The 27,851-nt window shown below is 37.2% G+C and overlaps 1 protein-coding gene across 1 annotated transcript; it reads right to left on the reverse strand.

The window, feature by feature from the left end:
* Positions 1 to 1,159: 1,159 nt before the first annotated feature.
* Positions 1,160 to 27,490, reverse strand: cd81a (CD81 molecule a). Its single transcript, XM_059530511.1, has 8 exons — positions 27,300 to 27,490; positions 19,097 to 19,211; positions 3,528 to 3,625; positions 2,485 to 2,559; positions 2,278 to 2,388; positions 2,069 to 2,152; positions 1,893 to 1,976; positions 1,160 to 1,781 (listed from the first exon to the last, which is right to left on the reverse strand). Exons 1-8 carry the CDS (start codon positions 27,363 to 27,365, stop codon positions 1,719 to 1,721), a joined length of 696 nt encoding a protein of 231 aa, XP_059386494.1. The 5' UTR covers positions 27,366 to 27,490; the 3' UTR covers positions 1,160 to 1,718.
* Between the last annotated feature and the right edge of the window lie 361 nt (positions 27,491 to 27,851).

A 27,851-nucleotide genomic window follows, 5' to 3' on the forward strand; every position in this document is an offset into this window, starting at 1 on the left:
ATAGAGGTGGCAGTGTGAAGTCAAGAGCTTGTCAATCCTATAACCAACCAAGCCTGTCTTTCTAAACTCACTGTCAATACATATCACACATGTACATACAGACAATCACGCAAACGTCTTGGATTTCCCAGTTGAGTGATATCAGAACACATTACACTTACAGCATAGACGGTTCCTTTTGGAATCAATTTGGATTTGCTATCTAAGTGATTAAGGGATGAGGTGTTTCATTAATAAGGCTAGTAGGTATGTATGAATCCTCTCTATGGCTTGGATCACTGTAAATAAGGCTAGAACTTCAGTGACTGTGGCAGTGAATCTACATGTGGTCCAACTCCTTGTATGACAGCCATCTAGAAAAATACATTACAGTGTATAAAGAGAGCATAAAGAGATTGTAGATTGAAGTGGGCATCAGAAGCTCTAGGTTTACAGCTTTCCACAGCAAGAATGCAGATCTAGGATCAGCTCTCTCCGTATGTGATCTTACATATAAGAAACACAATGATCATAGATCAGTGCCATGCTTAATGCCGATTCACAAGTTAAACTCAACTGTTAACATTTGCGGCGTAATGTTGCACAAAAACTAGTTCTGGATCTTCAAAAAAGCAAAAACCACTGCTGAGGTGAAGGCATGTAATATAAAAGTGAATGATGTAACTTTCTAGAGAATTTTAAAACAGAAATGAGTCATTTTATACACACGCTTACATTAACGCATCTATTAAAGCTTGAATATTATTTGAGCTCTTAAGTTGTTCCAATCAATTTTCTAATCAAACAACCAAATTTAAATGTTGACGAATTGGCCTCATTCACCATTATTTTAAATACTTCACTGTAACCCAGAATGTTGCTGTTTTTTAGAGTGGAATCTAATTTTTGTTGTAAACAACATTATGTTACAAGTGCTGTTGACTGACATTAACTTGTTGATCCACAGATCCCAGTATATAGTACGTTTTGAACCGAATGAGCTTAAATGTATACTTTCCTTGTCCGAATTTCACTCCAGTTGACAGTCCGTGTGATGCAAGTCCGCTAACGTCAGTGCATAATGTCCGTGTGAAGGAAAAGGAAGTATACATGGGTCTTTAATGTTATTAATCCTTTTACTCTCACTTCCAATAAGCACTCTATTCTGACTTGCTCTCTCACCTAGCTAACACTGTTTATTTAGTGGTTTCTCAGGAAGAACCGTGAACATACAAACAGCAGTCTCAGAGAAGAAGATAGACAGGAGTGTTCAATACAAGATTCATGCTTAAGAGCCATACAGGGCTGCAAATATATACAGTTTATACATGTACAAACGTAAAGAATGATATTAACTGATAGCAATAGCAGTACTTCCAAAGTTAACGCAAAAAAACTACAGGCAAATAAATGTATCAATTCTTCATGTGATAATGTACTGTGTTTACTGCTAAGTCTACTGCTATAGCCACAGATCACAACTAGTCTTTTCCAACTACAGCATAAACAATAGCAGACTAGTTGTTGGTGGTTCCACTGCAACATTTGAACAAAAAAAAAAAAAAAAGAAAAGAAAAAAAAAAGCACAAAAATTGTTCTGAGACATCGGGACCTAGGCAGGGTGACTACATTAGGAAACAATGGTAGATACAAAACAAAATAGAAGATGGTAGATATAAAACAAAAAAAAAGTTTTTTTTTTGGCTGATGTTTTAAAGGTAAAACCTTGCCCTTCTGTTTCAGTAAACAGGGCTGTTCCTGATGCTGCAGCAAAGCACCATGCTGAAGATCATCTCGAAGATCTAGAAAGAGAGAGTAAAATAAGGGTAAAATATGATGCAAGCAACCCCATACGCTAGTAGAATATAACGTAACACACAGGCCCATATACAAACACACTCGGACTCACTCACCATGATAACAGCGACAACCAAGGCAGCGAAACCAATCAAATAGATCTTCTCAGAGAAAAGCTCGTTGATCTTGGTGTGACAGTTCTGAAAATTGGAGAAACAGGTTATTGTCATGCTATGTGAGATGATTTGGATGAGAATTCTTCAATATGAGGGTTTACTGAGGAGATGCTTACTACGGCAGAATAGTCTTTAGGACAGGTGTCTGTAAACCATTGATTAATTAATGAAAACATGCCTCCTTTGCCACAGCAGTTAAGCTGAAAACCAGAGATGACAAGGATTAGAAATATGTCTTTACTACGTCTGGACTATCATTTGGTTTGAGAGGAGGTTGTGTTAGCTTGATTAATTGTGTGCTCCTCAGAACATCAGGACCACTTACAGTCTCATGAAAGACCTTCAAGACAGCAACGGCAGCCGGCTTTTTCTCCTCGGTTGCTATTAAGCTTTTGTCAAACACAGAGTCATAGAAAGAGATCACCTCTTTGGAGATCTGAAAAAAGTATATATAAAGTATAATTACAAATATGAAACCAGATGTGTACATCAGCTTGGCACTGTGTATGCATGTTTATCAAATGAAACTGACCGTGTCTTTGTGCATGAAACCCCAGATTCCAGCAGCAACCTCACAGGCAAACAGAATGACCAGGCAGGCAAAGAACTGTGGGAGAAAAAGAAAAGGGACATGCACTGTATGGACAGGAGTCTGTCATTGAATTCATAATGAACAACAATGTGGAGAGATATATTTAAATTAGTACTGTGACTGTCAAACAAATAATCGTCATTAATCGCATCCAAAATAAAAATAAAAAAATGTAATTTTTTTTTTTACGTAATATATGTGTATGTACCGTCTAAATTTGTCATAAATATATACATGTAAATACATATTTATATATTTAAAATATATACTGTTTGTGTATTTATATATACATAATAAATATACACAGTAAACATACATATATTATGTAAACAAATACTTTTATTTTGGATGTGATTAATCGTTTGACAGCACTAATATAAATGTTATACTTTTGATATCTATTTCTGTTACTTACAAATATTCACGTAGATTAATTGCATCAGTTTTTAAAACTGATGTATACAAGGGCCACAAATCTAATAGTTGATCTTAATGCAATAAATTTGAAGACCTTAAATGTTAAATTCTTACATTTTACACTATTTATTAAGAAAGTTCATATAATAATTAGTTAAGCTATAAAAAAGCGTACCTTAATTTACAGTGCAAAAGTATGAGTTGCCAATGTCAGTAACAAAGACATACATTAAGCAATCTTTTAAAAACCAGACTATCATTCAAATTTGATACAAGAAAAATAAAAAAATAATAATAATAATAATTCCTTCATTTATGTAAATGTTTTCTTTAAAAAAGCTTAATGGCACCGAAGATTTGAACTGTGGTATAAAAAGGTAGTTATTAAAATAATGAACAAATTCAGTTAATAAATTCACCTTAAATAATTTTTAACTAAACAAAAAAGCCATACAAGCAGTTTCCTTTCTTTTTCTACAGTGGGGATTTACAGTTCGTACTTCCAATTATTGTTTGGCATCATGTGATTGGAGGAGTTTGCTGAGAGCTCAGGGTTTGTTACTCACTGTTCCGAGAAGACACTGGGATTCCTGTATGGCTCCATAGCAACCAAGGAATCCAACAAACATCATCACAGCACCGACAGCAATCAGGATGTAGATACCTACAAGAAGAGCATGATGTGAGGCTACTGTGTATAGACCACCAGGGCCGTATACAGAATTCCTAAAAGAATTTGCAGATTTCCTCTCAGACCTTCTAGTTACAGTTGATAAGGCGCTAATCATGGGAGATTTTAATATTCACGTTGATAATGCAAATGATACATTAGGACTTGCGTTTACTGACCTAATAAACTCCTTTGGAGTCAAGCAAAATGTCACCGGGCCCACTCATCGTTTTAATCATACACTAGATCTAATTATATCGCATGGAATCGATCTTACTGCTATAGATATTGTACCCCAATGTGATGATATTACAGACCATTTCCTTGTATCGTGCATGCTGCGTATAACTGATATTAACTATATGTCTCAGCGTTACCGTCTGGGCAGAACTATTGTTCCAGCCACCAAAGACAGATTCGCAAATAACCTGCCTGATCTATCTCAACTGCTATTTGTACCCAAAAATACACATGAATTAGACGAAATTACTGACAACATGGGCACTATTTTCTCTAATACATTAGAAGCTGTTGCCCCCATCAAATTGAAAAAGGTTAGAGAAAAACGTACTGTGCCATGGTATAACAGTAATACTCACTCTCTCAAGAAAGTAACTCGTAGTCTTGAACGCAAATGGAGAAAAACTAACTTGGAAGTTTTTAAAATTGCATGGAAAAACAGTATGTCCAGCTATAGACAGGCTCTAAAAACTGCTAGGGCAGAGCATATCCACAAACTCATTGAAAATAACCAAAACAATCCAAGGTTTTTATTTAGCACAGTGGCTAAATTAACAAATTACCAGACGCCACCTGATTCAAATATTCCACCAACGTTAAATAGTAATGACTTTATGAATTTCTTCACTGATAAAATAGATAACATTAGAAATACAATAGCGAACGTAGATTCTACAGCGTCTAACACTTCAGTTTCATCCATCGCACCCAAAGATAAACTGCAGTGCTTTACAAATATAGGACAGGAAGAGCTAAATAAACTTATCACTGTATCTAAACCAACAACATGTTTATTAGATCCTGTACCCACTAAATTACTAAAAGAGCTGTTACCTGTAGCCGAAGAACCGCTTCTCAATATCATTAACTCGTCGTTATCTTTAGGTCACGTCCCAAAACCATTCAAGCTGGCGGTTATCAAGCCTCTTATTAAGAAACCAAAACTAGATCCTAGTGTACTGGCAAATTATAGGCCTATTTCAAATCTTCCATTTATGTCTAAAATTTTAGAAAAAGTTGTGTCTGCTCAATTGAGCACCTTCCTGCATAAAAATGATCTGTATGAAGAATTTCAGTCAGGTTTTAGGCCCCACCATAGCACAGAAACTGCACTTGTTAAAATTACAAATGACCTGCTTCTTGCGTCAGATCAAGGCTGCATCTCATTTCTAGTCTTACTTGATCTTAGTGCTGCGTTCGACACCATAGATCATGACATACTCATAGATCGATTACAAAACTATACAGGTATTCAAGGGCAGGCTCTAAGATGGTTTAGATCCTACCTGTCCGATCGCTACCATTTTGTTTACTTAAATGGGGTGTCATCTCATTTATCATCAGTAAAATATGGAGTGCCACAAGGATCCGTCCTAGGTCCCCTTCTATTTTCAATATACATGTTGCCCCTTGGTAATATTATTAGAAAATACGGAATTAGCTTCCACTGTTATGCTGATGATACTCAGCTATATATTTCAACGAGACCAGATGAAACTTCCCAATTATCTAAGCTAACAGAGTGTGTTAAAAATGTAAAAGATTGGATGACAAATAATTTTCTCCAATTAAATTCGGATAAGACAGAGATATTAATTATTGGACCAAAAAACACCACACAGAATCTTGTAGATTACAATCTGCAACTAGACGGATGTACTGTTACTTCCTCTACAGTCAGAAATCTGGGTGTTATATTAGACAGCAATTTGTCTTTTGAAAATCATATTTCCAATGTTACAAAAACCGCATTCTTCCATCTTAGAAACATTGCCAAGCTACGAAACATGTTATCTGTTTCTGATGCAGAAAAGCTAGTTCATGCTTTCATGACATCTAGACTGGACTATTGTAATGGACTTCTAGGTGGTTGTCCTGCTTCGTCAATAAACAAGCTACAGGTAGTCCAAAATGCAGCAGCTAGAGTCCTTACCAGGTCAAGAAAATATGATCATATTACCCCAATTTTACAGTCTCTGCACTGGCTACCTATTAAGTTCTGTATCTGTTACAAATTATCATTACTTACCTATAAGGCCCTAAATGGTTTAGCTCCTGCGTACCTAACTAGCCTTCTACCACGCTACAACCCATCACGCACCCTAAGGTCACAAAACGCTGGACTTTTGGTAGTTCCTAGGATAGCAAAGTCCACTAAAGGAGGTAGAGCTTTTTCACATTTGGCTCCCACACTCTCTCTGTTTAAATCTAGATTAAAAACGCATCTCTTTCGCCAAGCATTCGAATAATGTATCTCTTAAATTGTGAGTGTAGTTGCATCTGCATTTTTATTCTTTAGCTTGGGTTAAACTAATTTTACTTTGTTGGATCAGCAGCTATGCTAATGATGTCTCTATTTTGTTTCTATGTTTTGCCACGGGATTTACATCCCGTGGTAACTAGGATTTACACAAGCTCCAGTCTGGATCCAGAACACCTGAGAAGAGATGATGCTGACCCTCAGAGGACCCCAGATGATCCTAACCTTGAATCAACAAACAGAACTAACAATTATTGCTACATGTGTGACTGCATCCTATAATTACTATTAATTAATAATATTGATAGTTCATCATCTAGCTGACTACGTCTTGTATTATTATTATTATTTTTATTTTTCTAAAATCCTGTCAAACGTGCACAAACTACTAGCTACTACTAAATATTGTAGAAACATAATTTTCTGTAAAGTTGCTTTGTAATGATTTGTATTGTTAAAAGCGCTATACAAATAAACTTGAATTGAATTGAATTGAATTGATGTGTGTCATCATAAAGGAGAATCCAAGACCCCTCAACAAAACTAGGACCAAAGAGTGAGTCATAAAGAGGTGCTAAATTACACTGAACAACCAAACTATATTCGACCAGTCATCCAGTCTAAATGCTTTTTATATACCGAGGATGCAGTGCTGGATCATGACCAGCAGGAGTCACTGTGTGCTGACTTTGAATGGGAGGTAAGTTTACTTTAGGCAGAAGGAAAACTGCAGAACATTTGGAAGTCATGAGGGGCCAAAATTAACTTGTTGTTTCCATTCCCTCATTCACATAAAAAAGCCTCAAGTTAACAGCAAATCAGGATTCTTATATAACATGACGTGCACTGGTAGAAGGAAAAAAGAAAATAAACAGCTTCTTAAAGAAGAAAGAAAGAGAGCTCCATCTTTCCCCCATGTTTACATCGCTTAGGCTGAGTGATAACTGCTGTAATCATAGCAACTTAGCAGGCCTCACAGAATGAGTGAGCATGAACTATCCTGCAACTTTATCTTTCACTGAGGCAATACCTGTTCACTCTTTACTGAAAGTTTTTATTTATTTATTTTTTTTTATTAATGGGTTAGTACACCGAAAAATGTAAATTAAGTCATTAATGACTCAGCCTCATGTCGTTTCAAACCCGTGAGACCTCCGTTTATCTTTGGAACACAGTTTAAGATATTTTAGATTTAGTCCGAGAGCTCTTAGTCCCTCCATTGAAGCTGTGTGTCTACGGTATACTGTCCATGTCCAGAAAGGTAAGAAAAACATCATCAAAGTAGTCCATGTGACATCAGAGGGTCAGTTAGAATTTGTTGAAGCATCGAAAATACATTTTGGTGCAAAAATAACATAAATTACGACTTTATTCAGCATGGTCTTCTCTTCCGGATCTGTTGTGAACGCGTTCATGACGCTGCTGATGTATGACGCCGCTGACATGTTTTCTAGTGCGCCCAATAACAAAGATAAAACGTCAGCAGCGTCACTTTCACAACTTTCATTTTCATTTTGCACTAAATGTTTCACAAATGATATGGAAAAAAGGTAAATTTAAATTCAGAAATACAATGCCATTTTACATTTTGCACATTAGATTTACTTAAAGTCCACATGAAATCAAATACTTTGTTAGTGCACAGTACTACTCTTGTGGTGAACAGCCACATACAAATTGAAATCGATGTGACTCAACACACTGAATATAAGTGAGCACGAATTATCTTCTAACAGCATCTTCAAATGTTGTCACACCAGTTCACATTAGATTCAGTTTTTCTACATTTTCACTGGTATTATTATGTTTTTGTTATTGGTTTTTGTTTAGTTTAACATCATTAGATGTATTTTATTTTCTCCAGCAATAAATAAATAAATAATCAAGTTCTTTAAGAAAGAGATGGCTCTTTAAAAAAACCTTTGCCTAAATTGTTCTTTGTGCAACCAAAAATGGTTCTTCTATGGCATCGCTTTGAAAAGCACCTTTATTTTAAAGAGTATAGGCACACTACAAAAAAACTGTTCAGCATCACTGGTTTAAAATCAAATGAATTAGCTGTTCTGGAAGTGTAATGCAAAGCCTTCTTTCTTTTTTTCTCCATCTCTTATTAAAATTCAGTTGATCTTGTCCTTCCAGTCTCATGCTCCAGCCTGCACAGCGACACACCCAGGGCACTTTAACTTACAAACTAAATCTCCAGAACATAATTCAATTTTGTTTTTGAAACATCTAAATGTCCTGCTGTCATTTAGCGACAGAGCCCATTCCCTTGCAGGAGAAATTGTAAAAAATCAATGCAATGTGGGGTGGTGCGGGAGGGGCTGACCGAGCCCTGGTTCCATTTACTTAATTGTGGTGTGTAAGGGGCTAAAGGAACTGCCGCCAGGCCATTTTTCAGTTTGACAGGCCTGAATGGAGCACAACGATGTGACTAGCATACTGAACAGCTGCTTAATACACACCAGCTCTCCCTCTGTCACCATTTCACTTTTTCTTTAAACAAACCATTTTCTTCTTGCTTCTACTATTAACTAGCTGTGCAGAGGGTGCTAAGTTTGAGACGTTTCATGTAGTCTAAAACTAATGTGAATAATGTAGGGAATGAGCGTCTTATGACACAGTACACTGAAGAGACCCCCATCTCTTGATCGAGGCACTGACTCCACTGTCTGCATCTCTGTCTGAGTGCATGTGAGTCTCAAAAAAGAGTATTTAAAAATCATGTATGAGTGCAAAGAAAGTTGCCAAATGCAGCTGCTATTTTCATTCATTCTAAAGAGCAGACATCTGGCTCCTGGCCAGTGAAAGACAGGGAGAGAGAGAGAGAGAGAGAGAGAGAGAGAGAGAGAGAGAGAGAGAGAGAGAGAGAGAGAGAGAGAGAGAGAGAGATGGGTGTGTCACATGAGGAAAGGAAAAATGGAAAAAAGACATTAGCATAAAAACAGGAAAATATGAAGGAGAAAAATGGGAAAAGGGGGACTGTAAACAACAGTATGAGAAGAATGAGTCAAAGGTGACTAGAAAAGGAAGTGAATAGGGTAAAAGTGTGGACACCATTTAGCAATTTATCAGAGGAAAAAATCAGTCATTTCAACAGGAATCTACGCAAACAGAAATTCTGTGTGACGGCGGAAAAGTTCCCATTGCAGATTTTGTAATGGATTTAATTTGGTCACATGGATGTTGACTTCATTCATCAAGACACTATGGAAAATAGACAACTGAACTGTATTGCCTGTAAAATTTTCTAACAGGTTTCAAACTGTTTATGCAGAAGAAATCATCAAAATGCTGCTTGCTTTGATATTGATTTCTGATTTAACTATGTGCCACAGTATTGACAACAGCAATGTTGCTGACATTTTGCTAATGTGACTACACCTTAAAGGGATAGTTCACCCAAAAATTACAATTCTGTCATCATTTACTCACCCACATGTTGTTCCAAACCTGAGTTGCTTTCTTATGTTGACCATAAAAGAAGATATTTTGAAGATTGCCGGTAATTAAATAGTTGGTGGTTGCCATTGACTTCCATATTAGGAAAAGATTATAGTATGGAAGTCAATGGAAACCAACCATTTGATTGATTACCAGCAATCTTCAAAATATCTTCTATGTTTAACATAAGAAAGCAACTCATAGAGGTTTGGAACGACATGAAGGTGAGTAAATGATAACAGAATTAAAGTTTTTGGGTTACCTATCCCTTTAAGGGTGAAAAAGAAATAGGAAAGTCAGTGCACACGCTGCAAATTTTAAGCACAAACAGATGATGCCAGAGTTCAGAGTTGAACCACAATGGAAGTAACGGTGAGAGGCAAAACTGCAGAAAGAGAGAGAGAGATAGAGAGAGTGATAGAGAGAGAGAGAGAGAGAGTGAGGGAGGGAGAGAGAGAGTGAGGGAGGGAGGCATGTTCTCAGACATTGGGCTGAGATGTAGTTGGAGGAGGGGTGCTGGGATGTGTGAGCAGATTTTTCCTCCAGATTTTTTCCCTTTTTTTCTAGAGACTGTTTTCCGTAACTTACGTCCTTTGAACACAAAGTAACATCTTTGCTTTTGAAAGTCCAAACATGCACATCTGATTTATTGTAGTTTCGTAGTGAACGAATATATTCAGGATGATCAAGTTAACAAAATAGATTTTTTTTTTTAAATGTTAATGTTAAATAATGTTCAGATTTTTTTTATTTTACTTGAATAAAATACAAATGTAATATGTTACTACATGAAGGACATTTTAGGTTAACATTTGTATTTTAGTGTACACACAACAAACTCTTTCTATAATTTTGTGTTAAAATGCTTAAACATCAGTCATGAACTGTGAAACTAGCCTACAAAAAAATATTTCTGTATAAGAAAAATATTATTTAACACTACTGAATCAACCTAAACACATCAGGTTACACTAATAAATGTGATTTTAATGGTCTGATTAAGTGGAAATAGCTATTTAAGGAAACAACTGCATGTAAGCACTCTTCAAGCTGTAGGCCCGTGGCTAGTTATTCTGGAAGTACATTTGTTGAGTCTCTAAGTATCATTACATCCTTTTCCTGTTTTCCTAATTAATCTTGCCTTTTTTCCCCTGATCATGCTATCACCTCCTTTTCCTCACACTCAATCATCACCATTCACTCCATCTCACAAAGATATATCACCAGGACCTTTGTGTTCCCACTCTCACATCTCTGATTCTGTTCAAGTTTCACACACTCACCCTTTGTCTTGGTTCCCAAATCTTTTTTTAAACAATCACTGTCTGTATTTGATAGTATTATATGTAGCACCTGACAGTAACTTCTACAGTGCAAGGAGAGAGTTGGAAAATGCTGAATTAATACTCTCCTTTCACATATGAAAAAACAAACTTGTTTAAACAAGTCAGGAAGTAACAGCCCAAACTGGATTCTTAAGATATGCCAATCAAATCTGAATAAACAAGACAAATCGAAAGCAGAAAACCTTGAAAAAAAAAAAAAAACAGGTCACAGTACTTCAGGGTCACTTCCTAAAAAGGAAATGTAATGTTTGCTCAACTAAAAAACTAAATTTGACCTTAAGAGTACAGCAAAACAAGCCATTGCATTCTTATGGAAATTAAAAAAAAAAAACTAACTTGAAATTCATTTTGGGTCTGTAAGCCTGAAAAGAGCTGGAAATAAGTACACAAATGCATGTCTGTAGATGTCTGTTGAGTAAGAACATACCAAAGAAAATTGCATTAGTTTTGCATTCCAAGGAAGGCTGACTGCTTTTGAAAAAAATAATGTATCATGTTTCTTGCATTTTTTTGTAATGTTGTGTATGCAATATTACATTACTAATTCTAGCAGTAACAGGATTGATTAATATATGTCTCAATAGGGTTGGATAATTATAATTATTATTTTTTCACTAACTCATCACAGAGTGCTTCCATCTGGCAACCAGCAAAATCTCTTCTGAAATTAATTTGTCCACTTGAAAAGGCTTTCAGTGGAGAAGAGCATAAATCCACATCAGTTCTGTGGTACAAATAACACAAAGACATTGAGCTGCAATGCTAATGCTGAGCGCTGATGGATTTTCAAAGTGATTGTGATCATAGGTACAGGAAGCCATTTGTGCTAATTGAATATAAATGAATTCTAAGTATTGACTGAAAAAAAAAAAAAAAACATTTTAGCTAAGTGTCTCATGAGGCCTGCTGACACAGGTATGCTATCAGACGAAATGTATGCTAAAGGGAATATTTAACAAATGATGTAACTACTTTCAGTATCATGTTGGTCCAAAGGTCTAGCTTTGTATTTAACACAGGACTATTTGAGTTTTGCTTTCAGGTTGACAGCCCCCACTGGTGATTTCCACAGGTTGTTTTCATTAGATTGACATTGAGTTAATTGTTTGCCAAGTGTCTGGTATTGGTCCAAAAATACATTTTCTCTTTAGCCACAACCAGCTTGTTGCTTACTGGGTGGATTTGTCTACTTAAAGAGGCGCCAATAAGACATTCATTCACTATGTTTTCTGTACTAAAAGGAAGTTGTGAGAATTTATCTGGTGAATGAATCACAACAGTATCCTTTCCTGAAAAAAACTACTCATCACAAGAATGTTTTAAACAATAACCAACATTTTTGTGGGGTTGCCCTGCACATTAATTAGTGGTAAGTAGTAGTTTAAATATTATAACACAGTGAATGTTTTGCATTGCATGCCATAGTATCTATAGTTTCTGGTTAAGGTTTTAAGTAAAAAAATTTTTTGTAAATTAGGAAAACAAATACTCTAGGAAAATGTTTTTGAAAGAGGTTTCACCAAGGCTGCATTAATTTTTTTCACAAACACAGTAAAATCAGTAATACTGAAAAATATTGCTACAGTTAAAACAAATAACTTTGTTTTAATGTATTTAAACATGTAGTGTATTCCTTTGATGGCAAAGCTAATTTCAATATGCTGATTCGGTGCTCAAGAAACATTTCTTTAATGTTGAAAACTGCTTTATAATTTTGTGGAAACTGATATATATAAAAAAACAAAACAAACAAACAAATAAAAAAAACCTTACTTTGAATGTAAGTGTATAGCTACACTCATTCTTGAGTTATCACTGTTAAACATGTTCCAGAAAAGAGCCCTATGATTAGTTGGCTAATATGGGTACCCAAAGAGCCAAGAAGATGCTAGAAGATGCACTAATGGCACTAATGTCATATTTGTTTGAGTCCTGAATCCAGTCTTATCTAAACTGTAGTGTTTAAGTACAGCAGCACTCACTCATCTAATTAAGTTGCTATGGATACATCCCTCCCCTGCCATGATGGAATAATTGAGTCACCCGGGTCAGCTCCGTTCCCCTCACTCTCAGCAGCAGGCATTTTCAGGGAAAGGCAGACATGACCACACACCACCATGACGTTAACAATGTGGCAGATGGGAATTGCTCAAGAAAAGATAATAGGAGGGAAAGAGTCTCAAATGTTTGTACAACAGAGACAATGATGAGTCTTTGGAGATTTTCAGTCACAGAGTATGTGTTCACCTGATCCTGTTTCTAGAACATAATGTATTCATGAGTAGTAAATATCTCCATACTGCTTTGTGGAAATTAATGATTGACTTTTATTATTATTTACTATCCATGTGTGCCTATTCTTTAATCGCATACTATTCTGTAGCTATGAGATGAAGTGATGACTTTTAAAGAGACAAGCATAATTCTATTCAAGGCAAAAAGCTTCCCCACCTGGAGCTGCCCACCATTCTTTCTCTGATGGACTTGAGCTCTGGTTGTGTTCTCTCACATTACCCTCCATAAAGAGCAAGGCAGGGTGTGTAGAGCTGCTGGCAGCAGGTTATTTCCTCACATTAAGAGTGCTGTTGAAAGCTGTTATGTTTCATCTGCAGCTCCTTACATGGCATCTTTGCACTTTGCAGACAGACAATAGATTAAAGTATACTTGTTTTGTTTCAACCTGAGTTCTAAATCGGATTCTGTCAATTATCACTTGCATTACGTCATTCCCTTAAAGGAGTCATGACCCACAATTTGCACTTTTCCACGAGAATCAATGTATGTTATGATTGCCTAACGATTATACACTGGCCGGGAAGCCGATATTTAAAAGTGAAGCGTTTGTTTACCTCAGGGTTTGTAAAATAGCCCACGTGCACGCGCACTCAAATACGAGATTTTGATTTATCTGGCTTATCGTTACGTGTTTGTGCTAAACATTGTACGCCGAAGTCCTTCACAAATTTGGGGCAATATCAGGCGAAGTTGGCATCGAAGCTCGGGAAAAGCGCCATTCCAACAAAATTGCCTGCAATTGAAACGGTAAGACTGTGTTTTTATTGCTCTACTGTGTGTAACAAACAGCATCTAACTGCTAATGCGGCTATTGTATGCTGCTATTGCGTCTGTCACTAGACAAATAAACAAAAGACTTTTTCAAAAGTAATTATTTATGTTCCCTGTAAACTGACTGCAAAAACGGACTTTTGACTGCATTATAATGATTTCTTAATTCAGAATATGATCAAGATTGCGTAGGTTGATGTGTTCGGGGAATTTGCCAGTTAATAGTAACATTTAAAGCCCCTTAAGTGAACGAAATGACTCGAAAAAAGATTTGTTCATTTTGATGAACGACTTTGAACAAGAGAGTCTGGCATTGCCAGATTGGGTGTTTTTTCCGCTACATATTAAGGCCGGTTTACGGTGTGTTTTAGGTGTGTTTTCGCCTAGAAGGCTTTATAGAAATCTGGCATCCTACTGAACGAAGTTAAACTGAGAGAGCGTGGCGTTCACAGACACCAGAATGAACGACTTCACAGTAACGTTCATCAGGCAGTAATGCGGTACGTTCAGTTCATGTTCGCCCAAAATATGAACGAGTTCATGAACTATCGTTCAATGAACGCGTTCAGGCACAACACTGGCAGGAGTATTAGCTTCGAGGTATGGGGAATGGCTGCTAACGTACTTTGCAAAAAACAAATGACTGAGATCATCATGAATTCGGTTATTGTTTATTTGTTGCCTAACGCTTACATGAGGCCCCGTCTAGTTTGTGTGTGTGTGTGCTGTGCTCGTCTTATATTTGTGTGTGTGTGCTGTGCTCGTGTCTCATATGAGTAACGTTATGTGCGTGAGTTCATATAAATGTATGTGTGACCACTTAGTATATATGTAAGCGTGTTTCATATGTGTGCGTGAATGAAGTTTGATTTAAGCCCTAAACGGCGCCTCATACTTATACACTGGCCGGGAAGCCGGTCGCGTTCATTCACAACTTGCGCCATGATGTCAGTTTGTAATGATATGCTAAAGCGTTACCTGCGTTGTCAACCCCCCCCTTCCTGCAACCAATCAACGCGCCCCTCATTTGCATTATTATAATGACCGTCCACGACAGCCAAAATATCGCATCAGATCTCGCGAGACAATAATGCCTACAGAAATAAGGGTCTGAGGAGCTCTGTTTATTTTTTTCCACTTTTCTTTTTTAGAAGGGCCTGAAAGACTATAATACAGCAGTAGGTATCCAAGGTAATACAAGGGTATGACTCCTTTAAATCTCTATTTAACTATTCTGTCAAGTACATTTCATATCATGGAATCTGGCTTTGCTTTCAGATCTGCTACCTTACAGGAATAAGCAGCTGTATTTTTTTTCTGACAGTATTCTTTATTGGGTTGCCATGTGTTAGGATGCCACAAATCTGAGTTTTACGTCTTGCCTTCTTGCCCCCCTGACCACTGCTACTCCCATGGTGCCTGAGCCCTCAGCTGTTCCCAGACATCACGCAGGCCACCCGCTGGGCTTTTATAGGGGATGTGTCCTGCTGAAGCACTGGACCTTGGTGGTCAAAAGCTTAAGGCCCAGATATACTTATGGTGAAGTTCTTTTATGTTTTTCTCTTGGGGTAAAAAGACTTCTGTAATACCTGAGCAGCAGAACTTTTAGCGACCAATGGTAGTTCCAGAAAGTTCACTAGTTGTTTCAAACTCCAAACAAACTTAGTTTTGGACCAGATGTTGATCAAAATGACGTCACATCAGTTATTCTAAAAAACAAAAATACAATAAAAAAATAAATCTTGGAAAAAAACTGAAAACCAAAACTTGACTTTAAGATGACTTTCAAAATCTGAAAATGTTATTTAAGACCATTGTTTTTTGTTGTCTCTAAATTCCCCACATACTTAGTAATGTTTTGCATATTATCTGTATAATTTCCAGCTAATATTCAAAATAAAAAATATTAAAATCCTTTATAATGATTATTATATTTTTATGAAATCTTGATGCTTTTTTGAGATTGTTTGATGAATAGAATGTTCAACAGGTTGAAATAAAAATCTTTTGTAACATTATTAATGTTTGTGAAATGTTTATATAACTATTTTGTGAGATAAAGTATAAATTTGAAACTATATATGTATTCTGAAATTGAAATTTACCGCTGTTCATGATTAAAGGCTCAAGCTCTAAAGCTCTACCTCGCATGGACTTATACATGAATCAGTAATAAAACTGACAAAAAGGTGGAGATTGGGTGGTAAAGGGATGCCTGAATAATTTTCACTGGTGTGAGTTAAGCAGGCATTTATACATGCTGACTGTTGCATGGTGACTTGCAGGATTAGAAAAACATGCTCCTCCCAAACCTTTGTTTAAAACTCTTATAAACTAATTAGGTTATAGTTAATAGCTGTTGAAAATGAGTCTCAAATTATATGAAACACAGATATTTTGTTTCAAGCAGCCCAATGAGGGGTGTTAGCAGTACTGTATAAGCTATATTCATTTATACACGCAAGACGGAGTCACATCTGTAACCCTAAATGTTCAGGAAATACTTAACATGACTCACTGTGAATTTCACATTTTCCAAACCCTAAGCAGGGCCACAAGTATTAAACTCTTCCCTTTAGCACACATAGCTGCAAAAATATCTCCAACTGAGCAAAACAGAGATATTCTGCATTCCAGAAGAAATAAATTGTATCTTGAGTGTGTTTATGTGTTTGATGGGGGTAGGGGATTGGGAAAGGGGCACAGAGAAGGAGAACATACAGTACAAACCCTGTGTAATTGTGACTCTTAAATGAGATTTTCCTGTTTCCATTAGTTATACGCTCATTAACAAACATGTCGAAAATACTAAGTTTAACGTTTGGATGAGTGTAAGCCACGTGTTTTCCATAAAGCAGGCTGAAAGTATAACTGAAAAAAAAAACTCTGGCAAGTGTCTTCAAGACCGATGGATACGAGAGGAAAAAGGAAAGAGAACAGTGTTTTCACAAAAGCATTTTTATTTATGTTTTACAGTCTGAGAAAGCAGACACCTGTACTTAAATAAATTATAGTTTCCATGTATTAACTGACAAAATACACAGCTAAGCTGAAAATAAGGTATTTAAAAAGGTGTTTAAAAAGATGAATAGATGATAAAGAATGGTGATATACCACTCTATTTCCTCATAAGTGCCTCTTTTATCCTAATGCTCCAAAGTCTTGCATGCACTTTTATGTGCCAAAAATATTTAGAATATAATTTTTTTTTGTATATTTTATTGAATGTTAGCTGATAGCTGGAAAACAATGTCTTTCATGACTCAACTATGTCAAGCCAACCTTGGTGGTGCCATATTTAGCAATTTGCAATAACAATATTACAATAATAATAAGCACAATGTTGACATTTGCAAGGCATTAAAAGTCATTTAGAAAAATTTTTCAAAAAGATGAGTAAACTATTCCTTTAAATAGTTTTTGTTGACACCTCAGGTATAGATAAGAGATTTCTCTCTTGAAATCCATGAGTCAGTAAATATTAGGTCTTATAATAGCTTTGACATGAACTGGAGAATTGTTTATCCACTTGTTAACCTCTGTGCCTTAACAGACACAACACCCTCCTGAATAAACAAAAAGCTTTTAACAGTCGCCATCAGAAACAGCCCACTTGTGCGTCTGTAAGAGTCCTTGACACTAATATCTGACCTCACAAATGTCCAAGTGAACCATCTATTCAGTTTTCCATGGACGTCAACTGATCTGTAGATTTGTAATTGGAAATTCACTTGTCATCAATCACTGGGAAGAAACCATCTGTACTGTTGTAAAAACTATAACAGAAAACTTTAAAACCTTTACAGATGCAAAACCATTAGCTAGTACTAAAGTGACAATTTCTTCTGTAATGTGTTTCAACTGACTTCTCTGAAATTCTCTGAAATTACAAAATTTGGGTGTGTGTCACTGCTTGGTTCACTGCTCCTCACTAACACAGTTATCCAGTGAGCTATATAAATTATATCTATTTTCATAATTGTATTTACTTTAAGACACACACTGCAAAATGTTTTTATTCTTAGTGTGCCTGTTCACTCAACGAAAACATTGGAAATAGTGACGCAAAAAAACAACACTAAAAATAAAGTTTCGTTATGTAAATTTAGGTACTGATAAATTAAATCAGTCATAAGGAGCATTTCCATTAGAGATTTGCGCAAAACTTTAACATTTTTTATAATTGTCAATACAAATGACTAAAACCTCATTTTCCCCTCTCGCGACAAGTCATGTCGATGGATGTTGGTAGGTTTATATCGCAGCCATCGCGCTAGCCAATATTTTTTTAATTGAAGGAGACGTATGCATGTATCTTTAGCAAAACAGCACAGAGAGCCACTTCTGGTTTTCTTACATGCCGCATTAAATGCTTCTATTGCAGTTTTGCGATATATTCCTTTTTTGTATTGCCTGAAAAACTACCTAATGTGAGCGTACTAACTTTATTGCGATATATGGGAGTTTTTACGAAATTGACATGTTTACATTAGGCGTGTTTTTTCAATTAGCAATTTCATTTTGTGCAATTTGAAGGGTATTGGAAACGCAGCTATTTTAAAGTTCTTCAGCAATGAGCTGCCTCTCAATATTTCAGCTTAACAAATTTTACATATTGCTATTTGCAGTCTAAGTGAAGTGTGTCTAAACATCCACACAGCTGACTTGTTTACCTTACCCACGTTGTGTGCATGAAATAGATGTAGACTGTCAAAATGCACCACCAGAGAATTGCTAACTAAACGTCACTGTTACAGTCAAACATTCCAGCAATTCAAAACCATTCATCTGAAACTGGATTATATAATTATTTTTTTTCTGCCAAATATTTTCCGTTGCCAAAATTTAAATGCACTGCTAATTAGAACTGCTAATAAAACATGTTTGCCACCCAGAGGAAAAACCGAGAACACTCAGATAATCCTGTGTAAAGATATTTTCTGTGTGAAGAAAATTATACATAAGAGACTGTGTCAAACCACTTTATGTGACCACATAAAGCGGAAGGATTTCAGATTGGGTAGAGACTAAGGAATGAGAGACAGAAAACAAATGAGACTCAATGAGAAAAGAGGATAATAATGGGAAATGGAGAAACTGATCCCTTACTAATGTAGAAGGTGCTGGGTGCTTCTGTGCCCTCATACTTCAGTTCCAGAAGACTGCTAGTTTTGTTGTCATGACGAAGCCAGAGAGAAACTCCCAAGATCACACAACCAGCCAGCTATAAAAAAAAAACAGAGAGAGGAACAAACATTTTTTAAAACATTTTATTAATGGCACAAACTAAACCTCGCTGGTCTTTTTGCAAACTATGTGTTGTTTTTTCCTTATATTTAGGCTTTCACATATTTAAACACAACTTTCTTTTTCATCTCGACTCTTAAAGTGGTGTGTGGCTGCATTTTGTCAGTCTCTTGGGTCTATTTCTTGTAGTCTGCTTATTTTCCATTCAACAAAGAGAAAGGAGACATTCTGTGAAGCGGGGGGAGGGAAGGATCTTGTTACAGACCCTATGTAGAGGCCCACAGTGCCGAGGGTTAAGAATATCAAAACATCACTGTACGCTACAGCAGTATGGTTGAGCCCGCTTTTCTCTTCACATGGCTCACAGTGATGAGCATTCAGTTGAGTGAGGCTCATAAACACATGGCATAGTCACAAGTGTGGGTGCTCACAGACTCGCAGCTGGGGGGTGATAGAAAAGGGTGTTAAGGAAATAGGGAGTAGGCAGCTGAGAAGACCATTTAAAGTAGCGCTACAACGTGTGGTATTGTATGCGCAAGCGGATAACAAGCGAAAAAATTTGGGTGGTGGAGGGCCAGCTGCGTCACAAGCAGCAGAGGTTTATTTGGCTTTGTTTATATGGCTTTATTTACAGTGAAATCACTGTCAAATCAGACAAGAGCTGGGCCCTCTGAGAGCAGCTGGATCTCGTCAGGAATGCATAGGCTCTGTGGAGGAATGCAGTGCGCAAATAAAGTGCACTAAAGACCGCCAAGAACTTGGTGGGTGCCGTTAGAAGCAAAAGAGATCTGGCTACACTGCACAGCGGAGAGTACCGGGAATGTGAGACAGAGCAAAGACCATTAGAAGGAATGCTGGGACGGGCAGATCGCTCATCTCTGGCTGTGAAAACAATGGACTTCCTTCCTTTTAATTCTCTTATTCTGTAACCCCTTTCATTTAACAGCACTCGCACCAGTCCTACAGTACATCTGCGAACAGCTGCATCGCCACAGCTTTTCACCCCAGGTCAAACCAAAAGGCATTTGTTGGTGCAGTTCTTACACACCACACCCCCAATAAAAGATCACGAGGGGAGCACTTTCTCTTCTTTCTTAATGCTTTTTCCCATGGTCATTGGTCTTTCACACACCCTCCTCTACAAAAAGTGTTACAACTGTTATCAGTAACTGAAACTAAAACTTGTTTTTGTCAATTAAAAATACACTGAAATAAAAGATAAATAGTATATGAAAAGTTCAACTTAAAAAAAAAAAAAAAAAACAGAAAAGTTGCTTTGCCAACTAAATGAAATCAAACAATTTGAACTTCTAAAATGGCTAAAAATAATACGGAAATAAAGTTAAACTAAAACTCCATTGAAATAAGAAAAATAAAGTAATTAAAAAAGATTATTATTATTATTTTCATAAAATTTTAATAAAAAATAAATATTTAAAATGTAAGTCTAATTCATTTTTTTTATAATAACTGTAATAGTAGAAGTTATAGTATAATAACTATAAAAATATTTTTCATGTCATCTGTTTTATTTAGTGTTTTATCTGTTATTTTATTTAGTGCATTAGCATGCTGGATAGTGTGTGAGACTGTTTATCTATAAACAATTTCTGAATAAGGAATTTTCTCTCCAGCCAAACAGGGGAGAAAGCCCTTTTCCACAGAGGGTAAAAGTGTGAGAGAAAGAGTTCCTTCCATTTCTCTTTCTGTCTTTCTCTCCAAAGGTCAGATAGGTCCATTCCAGAGCCCAGGCAGCCTGCTGCTTAGCAACTGAGTAAACAGAGGGCCAGCCAAAGGGAGAGGTTTTGAAAAGATGGTTCATGGAGAAGCTCTGTCACTTTAAACAACCGTCCTCGGTGGATTCCACATTACATTTACAGAAATATCTGAGTAGGCAGAAGAGATTCCCCTAAACACAAGAGTTTCCAGTTGACTAGAGGTGTTAGGGTGAGCTATAACCAGAATAAGCCATAATTCCTGTGGGGCGATCTGGGGGCATTCTCCCTTCTCACTTTCCATACTTTAACTGAATTTATGTAGGAAAAAGCAGGAAATGCCATTTATTTTGTAGAGCAAAACACAAGGATTAATATAATAATAAGCTATTTGTCATACAGGATATTTGGCCATATAACAAACTATTACGGGCAATAATATGGCAATCCATGCTATAATGCTTTTAAATAAAAGCTGAGTATGCTCATAAAAACTTTTACTGATTGAATTTAAACTTTTCTGTCATTTTATTGTGAATTTTAAAAACATTGAAAAGCATGAACAGTGACTACTCAATCATTGCAGAACTGACAACCACTAAATGCTTGCCATGGTGATGCAAGACTACAGGATAAATCTGAAAAAAAAAAACTGCTTCTCAAATGAGAACGATGTTGGGTGGGATTGGGAAAAAGAAATTATTGGATATTTTGCTAACTGCTTAAATCGTTTCATGTGAGTGACAGGCTGTTGGACTGTAATGATTCGACAACCTTATTGCTCTGCCCTCATGACCATTTACATAAAGTTGTTGTGAGAAGAGATGAGCACATTAATGATTTTGATTAAAAATTAAGAGCGTACATGGTGTGCAGATGTGCAACATTCCAAAATATCAATATACATTTTATGGTGACTTTAACACAAGGACAAAATTTTTAGTTTTTTTTTTTTTGTATAATTCAACTATTTATTTACGAACAGCAACCTCACATAGAAAACATACATGACATTTGATATTATTATTGGACAGAATCTAATGCATTTTGTGATCAAAGCAAAAACTACAGTGTAATTGACAACACAGCTGGCAAGTGACTCAAGACAACCCCAGAGCAGAGTAGTCAGCATGAAGACATACACTTACATTTATGCTTTGAGAAGACATTTATCTAAATAAGTGATTTTTAATTTAAAATTTTGACTTGCTGAGAATTAAACCAATGTCTTTGGTGTTTCTCTAGTGTTTGAACTACATAGTGGCATGGTCATCATTTCCACAAAAATCTACTAATGACCTATTAGGTTTATGGGGTTTTACTGATTTAAACTTGATTGCATAAAACCAGTAAGTTTACCAGCTTTAGCACATGTTTTCAGGGAACACAAGAACAAAAAAAAAAACATATTCCCTCTAGTTCTTATGGTCTAAATATTTGCATAAACAGTGTTTTTTTTTTATTTTATATCATGTTACCCAATTGTTTTACTGTATTTCTGTAGAGCAAAGCACCAATATTTTGAGAATAACCTTCCAGATAAGGAAGGAAGTGTGAGAGAATAATAGCATAATAGAGGACAGTTACAAGATTTGTGCACATACACAAATAGAATCAATTTGAATTATGATTATAGCCTACGTAGGTGTAATGAGTAGGCAATTATTACAGAACTACACACACTTACTCAAATGCATGAGGCTGATTGGTGGAATTTGCATGAACTGTTTTACCAGAAACAAACAAGTCTATGTAAACTATCCATTTACTCTGAATAATTACAATACACAGCTAAAAAAACATGGTAATAAACCATACATCGTTAGTTTTAATTATAGTTTTGCATAAGCCATAGCCTTAAAAAGCTATGTAACTATGTACCATAAAAAACAAGGGTTCCTCCAATCAGCTACATCTTGACTATTAGTAGTAGATTTATTAAATAGTGTAAGGCACCCCTACCAATGGAAAATTTTGCCACTTGTGTGGAGGGGGTGCTGGAGAATACTGGGCTTTTTCTGCATCTGCCCCATTGAGGACAACACTAGTCCAACTCCCAATCCAGAGGCATGCCAGCAATCACCATTACGCTGCACGGAACGTCCGCCAGAGCCCGAGCCAGAGCCAGAGCCCGCCGCAGAGGCCGAGCCTGCTGTGATTAGTGAGCCAGAGACACCCTGGGAGTCCTCGTGGAGATCGAGGGATTGGAGGGAAGCCCCACCCAAACTCCCATGATTGTGTGTGAGCTGCAACTGGTTTCTAGACTTTATTTAGAAGAACTAATGGACATTTTTCAAACTGACTTAATAGACTGGTTTAAGGAGGTGATACCCAGTTCTCCTGTGTCTCTGCTGGTTCCGCCCAGCTCCTGTTATCCAGTGTTCCCTCCCAGCCTCCTTAAAAGACCAGTCAGTTCCTCAGCCCCATTTCTGCTGGTGCCTGTCAGTCCCTCAGCTCACCCTCAGGTCAGTGCCATCTGGGAGCTCTAATCCACCTCGAGACTTCCAGTCTCCAGCTCCGCCTTGGTGTGAGGATCCCCTGACACCACCTCGGTCCTCCAACCCATCGCTCTTCCTTGGCTCCAAATTCCCTCGTCTCCACCATGGCCCGTCATCCCACCAGCTCCAACGGGCTCCCTTGTCTCTCCAACTCCGCATTAGTCAGTTGTTGACCATCCACCACCTCGGGACTCCACTCCTCTGGCTTCGCCTCATCAGTCTGTCCCTCTATCTCTATCAGGCTCCTCCTTCCCTCCGGCTCCGCCTCCATCCTCAGTCGCTCTGCTGTGGTATTCCAGAGGCCTGTCTTCATCTCAGTTGCCAGAACTGCCAGCTCCACCTTGGCCCTCCAGATCCTTGGCGTCACCCAGGCTCCGCGGCTCTCTGTCTCCATCCTGGACCCCTCTTCAACTAGCTCAGTCTCCGTCAGTCGGCCACCTGGTGTCGTCGGCACTATCTCCATCATGGCTCCTGTTGTTGACTCCGTCGTGGGCAACTTTCCTGGCTGGACTCTGGTTCCCCACCTGGCTCCTCCTGCTTCAGGCTCCTCCCAGGCTCCTTCCTCCATCTACTCTACCCTGGCCTTATGGACTATACCTCTTTCCCTTTGCCTACTCCTTCTCTGTCCCACACCCGCCTCCTGAACCCCCCTCCTCCCTCCTCTGGACTATTTTTGTCGTTGCGATGACGCACTGTTCCAGGAGGGGGGGAACTGTCACATGTATGATCTGTTTTGGTTCTGTTTGATGTGGACTATAATATTAAAGACTTATTTGGATTATTCTCATCTCATTTGACTTCCTTTTTTAGAGTGACTGTTACAGTTGATTAATTTTTCCTGTAACATGATGAAATTTAGCATCCACCCTCACACACATACTTCTCCTTATCTCTCACACACAGTTATCAGCCTGTGTAAGGGTCTTAAAATCAGAGCCGCCTTCTCATATTTCTCCCCTTTGTTGCCAGCAGTCTGGTTCTGCTTCTATTTTTGACCCATGACCCAGTGTGAGGTGGTTGTAGAATGCTTGGCATGTCAAAGCATGAGGCTCAGAAGTAGAAGGCCCAGTCCTTCTGTCAAACCTTCACACGCATCATCCATTAACCACAATGTACTGTCAAACAACTCCTCTGGGCTTGGGAATGGAGTCTTAGATCTAACACCTTCTTTATAGGTATTTCTCCACCACCATCTCTATGGGTCAGTTCATTCACACGTGAGGGGTCTCAGCACCTGTTGAGCCTGTACAGAAATCAGCATGGGTGTTAAACCCATTAGCCAGTGGGAAAATATCCATGTACTTTCTGGTGAAGTTGGTTTCTTGTTTTGCCACAAGGTACTTATTAGCTTAAAGATTTAGTTTTTTCAATGTGTCTAAAGGCTCATTCACTTCAAGAACAATAAGTATAAAGATAACCATAACAATTAGATCCCGAACAATATATACTGATATACTGGTATCAGCGAATATGCTGCCGATATGATTTTTTTTTTACAGAACATTTAATGCAGATTATATGCATCTGAATGTTGTAATTACTTATTTTCTCCAGCAAAGCACATTCCATTGTTTGCTACTAGCGACCTAGGACAGTGTAGTGAGAGATGAGCGGATGATCTCAAACTTCACCTGAGTCCGCTGCTTCAAATTATCCGCCTACCATGCACACGCACCTATATTTGATCATCACATTTCAGTGATTCTAATTCTTAAGTTTTGCATCATGGTATGATGAATGGATGGCTTATGTTTACAGAACTCATGCTTATTACATCGGTCACCTCACGTGATGTGACAAAATAAAATAGAATTGTATTGTATTTTGTTGCACAGACCACTCGTAGAATAGAACCCATTATAATCAGATGGTATCTACACTGTATGCAGTAAACTCTTATCTCGTTCTACACTTAACAAAACTCTAACTTAAAAAAGTGAGGAAACCAATTGCCTAAAATTTATTAGTGAAGTAAGTAATGTATTACTTTTGAGTTGGTAAAAAAGTTAACTCAGTTTTTTAAGTTAACTCAACTTATTACATTTTACAGTGTATTTATGATGTGCTGATACAAAGTTCAAATGATTTTCAATGGTCGCTTTGTCGTTACCTGTTGTGGCGCAGACAGGGTGTCAGCATAGTTTGTCAGTACAGTCAGTATCGTAGCAGATTGAAAAGTTTGTATCTTTCTGCAGTCCAATAGACGGCAGTGCGGTGGTGGCTTGAGTCTGTTGGTGATTTAACGCTACGTTGTCACCTAGTTGGAGAGACTAAATGCTAAGTAAATAAACAACAATGTCCCTGTCTTTTACTCTCAAGATGAGCTTATTCGTTTGCTACATTAGTAGGCCCCTATGACTTCTGCGATGCAGAAAACATGGACGGAATCGCCGAATCCAGTCATAAACATGAAATTTACTGTATAATGCGTAATTTCATGGACTATGTCTTATTTTTGAATGAATAAATAAAAAAAACAGTTCAGTACACACACACACACACACACACACACACATATATATATATATATATATATATATATAGACTGTGTCTGTGAAGCATATAAAACATCTGAGATCGGCTCGATTTGAGAAAGGGGAAATTATTTAATGAGATAAAATTTTGGGTTGATTTTTATCATTATAGGGTGGTTGTGTACAAACAATGCCAACACACATTTCAGTTCAAACAACTTGTAAAAGTGCATGTAGTCGTCCGATGACCCCTTTAAAGTGATTCCAGTGATATTGTTTGAGTCGTTACTGGGACAGAAGTGGAGTGGGCTTTGCTATTTTCATAAAATCAGAATGATTATTACAAATTATAATATATATATATATATATATATATATATATATATATATATATATAATACTCATTGCGCCTGGTGATAATGGGCTTAAACGCTGCAACTACATTGTTCACAAAGGCACTTTCTGGGAAGAAAATGGAGGAAAAATTTAGACCCTTTTAATCAACCAGATTTTAAGATGACACTGTAAAATGCTGTATTAACAATTTAGAAAGTGCTGTAGATGAGACATACACTGAAATACTATTCACTTCTAAATAAAACCACCATGACTGATTTCTATTCTGCACTGTTTAGTAAGTGTACATTTCGAAAAGGAAATGAGTCACAAAACCCACTTTGAGATTAAGAAATGGTCAACATGACTTGTATGACTATGGCACGATGAACTAGACTCTCCACAGGGTCTGGCTGGGTGGAATATTTTACTGTCATTAACTTTTCCAGGTTGTTTCGAAACTACCTCGAGTGGGAGGGACCAGACTACGCCAATTGTATTACTTTATTGTGTCGCCGAGTGTGAAAAGCTAAAGAATTAGTTAAACGCGTAACGTTAGTTTTGTGGAATTAAAAAGATTATAAGGAAAAGAACATAGTAAGTTTAACGAGTGTAATAAACACGAGACTAGTCTTTGTGGGGAGTTTTAACAGACGAGAGCTGTGATGAAATCTTTCTGCTCGCCCCTTGTCCGTTATTTTCGCGGCGAGATCAGAAAAGGCTTTTAAAATAGCAGTTTTTTTTTTTTTATCATTTTGTGTAAGCGATTCTATAATAGATGTGTTATATTCTACATAAAACACCTGTAACATTTTTAAAAATAATTTCATTTGCCGTTAATAAGTCATAGCATAATTTAACGCTAACGGGGTCATCTGCGTTTTCCATAACGTTAAGTTAATAAAAATGAGCGGCGCAGTTTAAATGCCCGTTGATAACGACTGAAAACATGAAGGATAAACAATCCTCTTAATACAGAAAAGCAATGGCAGGTACTCAGGCCAGACACAGCTCCGCTGCACAAAATTAATGGAAGACTCACCCAAAAGATGAAATTGAAGAAGAAGAGCATGTATTTGATGCATTTCGTGCAGCCTTCCACGCCCATGGTGTCAGTTTCTGGAGGATGTTTTCAAAGCAGGTTAACGAAGAAGTGTCTCGAAGAAGCAGCCCTTACGCAGTACTCGCGCTGAGTGAACTCCAATCTCCGTGTGTGAGTGAGCTGCTGCTTGGATTCAGTCGACAGATGAAAAAAGGGCAACACCCAATTTCCTGCCCTTTAGAGAGTCCCCCTAAACACGGTCGAATAACAGCATAGAGACCGTACAAAAAGAATCATTATTTAGAAGACGACATACTCGTTCAATAATAGATTAGCTGCCTAATTCACACACAATCCTCAGAATTCAAGGTTTAACCTAAATATGTATGAACATTTTGATCTGTCTCATTATTTACAATGCAGTTCAGAATAAGTGCTTTCTTATCATTTGACAGCACCTATAAAATCGTTTAAAAAATATCCTTCGTTGCAGGTGGGATTGAAATATTAACAATAGGAAAGGTATAAATTACACTTGACATAATAGCCATG

Source organism: Carassius carassius, chromosome 3 (assembly GCF_963082965.1).
Source record: "Carassius carassius chromosome 3, fCarCar2.1, whole genome shotgun sequence".
Lineage (NCBI taxonomy): Eukaryota > Metazoa > Chordata > Actinopteri > Cypriniformes > Cyprinidae > Carassius > Carassius carassius.